General features: G+C 28.6%; 1 protein-coding gene across 1 annotated transcript in view; it reads right to left on the minus strand.

The window, feature by feature from the left end:
• Positions 1-8,832, minus strand: part of LOC107454018 (synaptogenesis protein syg-2-like) — a 99,775-nt gene that overhangs the window by 8,174 nt on the left and 82,769 nt on the right. Inside the window, exons 12-15 of the mRNA XM_071181825.1 lie at positions 8,632-8,662; positions 5,599-5,669; positions 5,201-5,316; positions 3,594-4,045 (exon numbers count right to left, since the gene is read on the minus strand). Coding sequence (XP_071037926.1) covers positions 4,001-4,045; positions 5,201-5,316; positions 5,599-5,669; positions 8,632-8,662 — 263 coding nt within the window. The 3' untranslated portion in view covers positions 3,594-4,000. The remainder of the gene's footprint in view (positions 1-3,593; positions 4,046-5,200; positions 5,317-5,598; positions 5,670-8,631; positions 8,663-8,832) is intronic.

Here is an 8,832-nt window from a genome sequence, read left to right on the forward strand (position 1 = left end):
GATTGAGAAGGCCAGGGCCCACCCGGGGCAGTCGTGCCATTGAGGAAGGAGGAAGGAAGGAAGTAAAATTTGTTAATTTTTTCACGATACCTAAGAAAATGGCATAAAAACCATTTATTCAGTTAAATGAGTTCTGGTTTGTATATCTTACTAAATATGTGGTTATAAGAACTGCAATTTTGAAAACCTAAATTTTCAATTAACCGTTACTGCATGAAAGACAAACTTTTAAATTAATGGTTCAAATACCACTTTTTCAGTATTATAATGCAGCATTATGATTTTTTTTGCTAGAAATTTTATTACTTAAGAATGTGATCATTTTTCCAGAATTTGTTTTTGCTTTGTTACAAATTTATAATTTTGCATTTTGGTAAGAAGCTGGAAAAATAGATTAAATGTTTAATACAAAAGTTAAAGGGAGAACGAAATGATTTCATTTCCAAAGAAATTCATGCGAATATTTTATTACTTAAAGAGGAGCCAGACAGCGAAAAATAATCCTTTGTTATATACTTAGCGATGAAAAAATTAAAGAAAGGAGTTTCATATGAATTAACTGAGAGAATAATTTCTTCTGCGTGCTTTTAAACTATAACTTATATTTACTGATGGTAAAATCACAGAGAATCCTTTATTCTGCAAATTGCGATTTTATGTATTTTACCGATTTTTAGGCACGCACGTGATCAAAATAGCAAAGAAACTAATAAATAAATAATTATCAGATGTACCAAAGAAATTTATGTGCTTATACGGAAATGTTTGTTGATCATAATTATTGCAAAAATATAATATCAATTGATAATGAAGTTATCATAAAATTTCAATGGTTCCATTATCATCTGTATATCATAAAAAGACATTAAAATAAGAAATAAAAAACATCAGAAATATTTGACGTTTGTATACTGCTGTTGTCGGAAATAAAATGTCATTTGTCAATTGCTGCTCAAGAGTCAAACTCTATTAAGTGGGCAATAACCATTTATAGAAACTAAGTATGTCATCAAGTGTCTCAGTCAGCAAAGAGTTTCTGTATACTGTTTTTAGTCTATTGTTACATTCTGGTCCACAGCGCGGAAAATCTAACTAGCTATGACAAGAATAATATGCTGATTTTATTTAAAAAACAACATTTTTCAAAACAAAATTTACTCTGCTGCCCCTTAAGTATGCTTAGGATTAGAAATTTCGAGTCTTAAACTAGATAGATTCATATTGCACAATCTACGACGATTTGAGGGGGTTGAAGATCTTTTTTTTTTATTTATTTATTTTTTTTTTAATTTTTTTTTTTAATTTGAATGCCTTAGTGCGAAAAAGTTGCTTATTGAAATAAGAATAAATAAAAATAAAACATAAGAAAATAAAACATAAGAAACATGAGAAATCGCTTGGTAGTTCGTGTTTGCTGATCGTACTTCTAATTATTGAAATTATTTATTACTTAGTTATGTTTCAACTTTTTTAAGTGACTTAAACTTTTAAAATATGCAGGCTTTAGTTTTTTTTTACTTGTTTGATGCTTTGAATGTCTTAGATAAATTAAATTCCTTTCAATAATTTTTAGAAAAAAAGTAAGCTAAACTAATAGTTTTAATTTTATATATTTATAACCGTCCTTGGACAGCCAAACCAATTTTTCGGGTTTATGACTACTAATGTTCAACTCCGTAGCCTTGTAATTTTGAACCCAATCCAGAAGACAACGAAACTCCGGATCAAGTATTGGGAGAAATTTTATTATTGTGTGTAAAATACTTTGAATACGTGAAGAACTTTTTGATGCAACTAACCCATATATGCGTTGCATGGAGAAGGAAACCCATAAAACCTCCCACGGTTAGCCTGACGGTAACGGAACTTTAGCTTATGTTCACTCTACCACTGAGGATATTGTACGTCAGCACTGTGATCGGCGTGAGCTGGGTGGGGAATTCGCATCGACTACCCATCGCTGGGATTCGAAACCGATTCAACTCATTGGAAGGTTAGCGCTCCATCCCGTAAGCAACTAAGGCTCAAGTTAACCAATTTTCTGTAATTTTCACTCACTATCTCTTCGCTCATTTATCCGAACAATACTAGAACTCACCCCGTGAAGATATATGTTCACCCAGTTTCCTCTATGACTTACTCAATTAATGATTCAGTTTTTTTATGAGAATTTTAAATTACATTCACAGTCAGAGTTATTTTCAATGAAGTAGGATTCTTTGGCTCATCTAAATGGTTAATGTTTCTTTTTTTGTATCTGATACATATTACAAGTGCAGTTGATTTGTTTTGAGAAATGAGGTTTAATTGATCAAAATTCCAGTGTTGCTCGAATATGCCCATCTTTAGTTTCGTGTTCACACAATTTATTCGACAATTCTATCATTAGTAGGATACACTTCTGCAGAGTCGGAGTGTGTCGAGAAAATTTTGGAATTTCTCTGAAACGCATGCTACCCGAATATATGTGTGACGAGATGCTATGCGAATGGATGAGTTATTTAATATCATCTTTACCGAAGCCTCGCAGCATTGGAGGAGGATACATTGGACAAGAATTCCAACTCGTGATTTCAAAGTAGACCGAAGCTTGAAAAGTTTATCGTCGGTTGTATAAAACTTCGTCTTAGCTATGCAAATTCCTGTTAAACAATATCTGCCATAAATTTTAAATAGAATCACTTTCATTCATCACCCCGAAAAAAAACTTGTCAAATCGTGATCCTGTTCCTTCATTACATTCCAGACAGATATCTATTGTAAATTGAGTCTTTGTTGTATGTAGGAAGGATTTTAAAAGCAAAACAAATAACCCTAAACAAAAAAAGAGTATTAGAAATTTCATACAATGTAAACTTTCAATTTTCGGATTACTTTAAATTAATTAAATAATTTCTTAGGAATATATATCCTTTCCCCTAAGAAGCACAATTAGAGCATGATATTGAGTCCTGCATTAATTCTGACCTAACACGCATCAGAGAAATATTAAACTTTCTCAATTACTCCCAGGTTATAGCGAGGTTTGTCAAACTTGAGACAAAAGCTTCGAATAAAATCCGTGAACAAGAAGCTAGAAATAGAAATAATCACGTAACACTGGAGTCCAGATCATTTAAACCTTATTTCTCTAAATATTAAACTTTAGATACGCAATAGGTACAAAAAATAATCTTAATAATGCATAAAACTTAAGAATCTTAATCCATTGAAAACCAGTGAATATGCTGCAAATAGCAAGTAAATACACTGCCAAAAAATTGCATGGATGGCCGGGTAGAAAGTGTGTTAAAATCGATGCGCAACTTTCTTCACGTAGTGAGTTTTGCGAAACGATACGCAATGAAAATTAAAAAATATTTGTAAACATACGTTAAACGTTGCGACGAATTCAACGAAATTCAAAAATTCATTCGTTTTGAACTACTCCATTGGAGATGGCCCTGTGCGAAGGAAAGTAGCTACCCAAATGGAAAGAGGAACACCTTATTGTTTTGAAACCTGATGCGCAACAGTAAAGTTACAACCCGGTTTGACTTTGGTAAAGCAACATTAATAAGACATAGACATTAAGTGTTATAATACTGACTCACCATGTAAGAGCAATCCATCTTGAACATCACTTCTAGATGCGTAACTTAACACTGAGTAAATATCATGTAGAAAACTTCGTTAACAAACAACATGTATTACAATACATACATATTTCGAGCCTCGAAAGAAGGCTTGTACTTTACACCATAATACACAATATATAGAACAACAAATGCAACACATAGTTTCTGAAGAAGAATATGAGTTTAATTTTGCTGCAAGTAAAAAACAGCAAAATTAGTCAACTATAACAATGTAGAACACTGCCACATAGTTTTTTGGTTTCAAATATTTTTTTTTTCAAATCGTGTGGATACTTTAAAATCAATAGCCAATGGTATTTCACCTTTCCTCATTCACATTAAGTTCTTTTTAAGCTTTCCGAAAGTTAGCACATCTCCTCATGTCATCTTGTAACAATAGTTGATAAAGGATGGTGATTGTGAGCGTTCTGAAAATTCATAAAAGCAAACTAATTTATCATTTCATTTTAATAAACCAAAAAAAAGAAAATTTATATGAAAAAACATAAGTATATATTCGTTTGGTTTTAATGATTACGATTATGATTATAAGTTTACTGAATTTTTTTGTTCGTCTTTTCATAAAAACTTTTTTTTTATTTATTCATTTGCTTGATTATTTTTTTTAAGTTTGAATTTTTCTTGAGTTAAAACGAACAATATAAAGTTGTGAGTTTTTGATGAAATTTAGTATGGTGACTGTGACTCACATTAATAAGCAAATCAGACTTCTGAAAACTTGATAGCATGAAATTATGGTTTCTGATCACATAAATAATTAAATTTTGCGCTGGTTTTAAGGAAATAACAATTTCTGTCCATCACGAGGTGAACTCTGGTCAGAGAGTTCAGCAACGCCATCCAGTTTTCATTTCTTGAAGGGCAGATTGTACATTCAGTTGGTTTCAAGTTTCAGTCATGAAACTATCTCTTAAATTTGAAACAACGAAATCGTGGAAACACTTTGTATTAAATATTGTTATTAAAATATTCTAAATAAACAAATTTAATAAAATGTAGTTTAAAATTTTTCGTCCTTTCTTCTTTTGATAGGCCATATTTTTATTAATTTCACAAAATCTATTTATCGGATTTCCATATTGTCGCTACAAGAAAATAAAATTATTTACAATTGCTCTATTTTCTTTCAAACTTTTGATGCCTTACAAAATTCGATTTATTTTAAAATTGTTAAAAACTTTAGAAATTGTTAAATTTTAGGAATATAAATTGGATAAAATAACTGCTCAATAAAAAATGCACTGCATATCTTACGAAAATTCAAATATTTCCGAACGAGTTTCACCAATTGATAACCAATCAATACCTTTAAAGATTATTAATTTTTAAATAAACAGTAAAAAGTTCTACTTAAGTAAATTCAATGGGATAATCAACTCCCAAAAAATCTATTACTGCAAAAATATCAGCTTTTATTAAATTTAAATAAACTTCTCAATTGTAAACAAAGACAAACCTTTTAAGCAAATGCAATAACAAAGCTAAATATCGCATGTTTGAAATACAATTAAGGGATATAATTCATTGAAATAAATTTAAAATTAAACTTTTTGAAATATTACCTGATTCGATGGATAGTGAGGTTTGTGTATAACATTTTCATATGTGTATTCTTTGCAATCTCCCAAACTTTCATATATCCTCTCTGTTCGGGCATTGGGAGTCAAATCAACATATTCTGCAGGAAAACGAAAGAGATATTCAGTAAATATCTCATACCACACAGATACAATAAACAAGTTTCAGCAATTAAGATTTTCTTAAAACTATATTTTAATTATCAATGTGACTTTTGCTATTAGAGGGATTTTTTTGTGAAAAACAATTCATTGAAGGCAACTAAGCAACTAAGAAATTAACTTTTTAAGTTTAAATAGGATATTTTTTAATTGTGCAGTCATAATAATATTTAACCATTTTTGATAACTGATGGAAATCACACGATGATCTTTTTTATTACCTGTTTGATAATTTTTCGTGTAAATATCAGTCTGTTTGCCATCAAATACACTTTCTGACGACGCTGGTAACCTATTTAAATAGAATTCAATTACAAATTTTATATATATTTTTAAAAACTATTTTTCATACATTAGAGATTCCTTCGTTAAATGATTTTTTATCAGAGGAACGATGGGAAAAACAAATTACGAACAATAAATTGTTCATAAAATATATTCATAAGTATTACAATATATCTTGTAAGTATACGGGTTATTCTATATTTTTAGAAAAAAGTATTTATTTATTTCTTAAATTAAAATATCATCTGCACTGACTAAAATTCATACTTGAGGTCATCCTCACAAACCATTAAAATTGAGTCATATTACATGAAAATCCAGTCAAAATTTAATATGGGTATTTTATTTAGTTTTGCGCACTGTACTCAGCGACGTTTTTTAAATTATAATGAAGATACATAAAAATTATTCTTTTAATAATTTATTTGACTTACTTATTTTTGTCAATCATAATCTAGGCATTAAAATAAACATTAATTAATCTATTTCATCTCAGTATTCATAGGTTAAAACACAATACAACTTCGAATTCATTCGAATAATTATCTAGAGCCAGTAGTGATCACCATCTACATAAATGCAGTATTAAACTATTTCTCGCCGGTAAAAAAAATTAAAATATGAATGATTTAAACATTTCAGATTCATTTTAGTTGCAAATATTTAAATGGAAATTGTTGTGGTGTAAGCAACACAATTTATTTAATGCATTCTGTTCAAATATTTAAGAGATGAATCTAAAGGCAAAAACAAAGAATATGGGGATAATATTTCCTGACATACTATAATATTTTATAAAGTTATTTTCAATATTTTCTAAGTCTATATAAATCTTTTTTTTTGTTGAGATCTTGAGTGAAAGTAATGGTCAGTGCTTCGAGTGCAAATGAATATTTATGACAAACAGTACTTATTCATCAAACATTGAAATATAAGTGCTCCTCTCTTCTCGATAAAAGCTAAAAAGCAATTTAGTTTCATATCTTTTTCTTAAAAAAATGTTACGTGTGTTTTTGAAGCACGTTTTTCCTGATTATTGGAATATGGTATTATTTTTGAAGCAATATTGCTAGCCATCTCGGATATAAAACTCTTAAAAAAGCATCATTTTATACATTTAAAAGTGAATTTCTATTTTCACTATTTTATATTTGTCATCATAATTTTCTTGTATTTCTGATTATTGTAGAGAAAAAAAAATTTAATATTAACTTTTTTTCAATTACTTTTTATTTCGTTCTAAAACTTTTTGTTATATGGAACACTGTTAGAAATTTCTCTCAAACAAAGGCTTAAATAACAATTTATTTAAGTGTTATTTTACCATATTCACAGAAAACAGTAAAAGAACCATAAATAAGACGTTATTAAAACTGTAAATTCTGACGAAAACGGTTTATTAATAGGTTTCTCCTAATATAGCTGAACAACATTAATTTTATCGCGCAACTAGGTCCACCTAATGAAGCCACTTAGTTCCTTGCAACTGGTTACGTATTATAGCTGATATGACTAATCTGTCGATCTTATGACTGACAAAACGGGTGTTTAAGTCTCAGCATTGACTCCACAATATTTCTCCCATGCCCTTTAAAACATTAATAGTTTACAGCACCCTGCAGCCCCCAATTTTGTGACCCTGGACTACTGGAATAAGCTTCTCTTCTTCAAGTATAGATGGCAGCACCATAAAGCTGATTAACGAAAAAATTTTAGTAATTCAAATCCCTCAAGATAATTTAAACAACCAGAAAAACTAGTTAAGCAAAGTTTCATTTGATAAAACACAACTCACGCACAACCTACTTTTTTTGTCCATTACCTAATGAAGTTCCTACCTCTAATGTATAGTTCAATTTCTTCTTATGATTTTTATATCGAGCTAGTTGTATATGGTTAAAACAATTGTTTTAATCGTTGTATTCATGGTTTCTTATGATACTTCTTGTAAACGATTTCAAAATCGCAAAGGTAAAAAATTTACTTTATTATAAGCTTCACTGGTTAATTGGATGGACACACAGATGCCGTTCATTTTATCATAATCTTAAAATAACAATTCTAACAGTGAACAACAATTTTATCAAAATATAAGAATTTGAAGAAACTTAATTCAATAATATTTTTATTAATAGTCTTTTACTGCTTCTTTCATTTGCCTCTATTTTACTTAATAACTAACATCAGAAGTTTAACGCAGTTTTTGCATTTATAATGAATTTAATTGGATTTTTCCCGAAATATTTTTACAATCATAATTTTATTAAAACGATAAAACAATTTGGAACATCTATTTCCTTAACATATTAAAATGATTTTACCAAAGCGAAAAAAATGTAAATAAATAAAAAAACAAATAAGTAAAAAGTTACTTCTTGATGCAGAGGTACTTGGTTAAAATGTGTAAGAACACACTTAAAAATCTTGTTATCATGTTAAACCATAATGCCATACAATTTTGAAGGCCATAATATTATAAGTTGTACCCTATTTTCCTATACTTCATAAACTTGACTATAAGGCATGGTTCTACTTGAATGTAAACATGGTTCAATTCATCAGCTGATTCGAAAAGTATTGTGGTTAATATTGAACACCATAGTAAAACTGCAGGAAATTTGGAACATATTATGATTTTTGTGAAAAACTAAATAGACTCCACTTAACGTAATATTAATGCCTTAAAACTTTCAAATTAATTAAAATTTCAGCCTCACTTTTGTGGAACAACTGTTTTGAATAATCAACTATTTTGATTCAAAATACGTTGATTTTAAATACTTTTAATAAAAAAAATTAGTTTGAAAAAGAGCGTTTGGGAAGTTAATATATAACCATATTTATTATAAATCATATTTACTTATCGTTTATAAAAGCTTTTTTGCTTCAAAAATTATAAGCTTTAAACGGGTATAATCCATTTCAACGTATCATATAAAAATACATTATTTAAGAGATATTAAACTTACTTTTCTTCTGTTGTTTTCTCTTCGTTTTTGCCTGAAAAATAATTGTGCATACTTTAATAAAATTAAGAAAAAAAACCATCTATAAATTCATAGATAAATGTTCATGGAAATGTATAGGATTATTTTATCTAATTAAATTAAGATAAATAGAGTCGAAACATATATATATATATATATATATATATATATATATATATAAAA

Source organism: Parasteatoda tepidariorum, chromosome 6, assembly GCF_043381705.1.
Source record: "Parasteatoda tepidariorum isolate YZ-2023 chromosome 6, CAS_Ptep_4.0, whole genome shotgun sequence".
In the NCBI taxonomy this organism is placed as follows: Eukaryota; Metazoa; Arthropoda; class Arachnida; order Araneae; family Theridiidae; genus Parasteatoda; species Parasteatoda tepidariorum.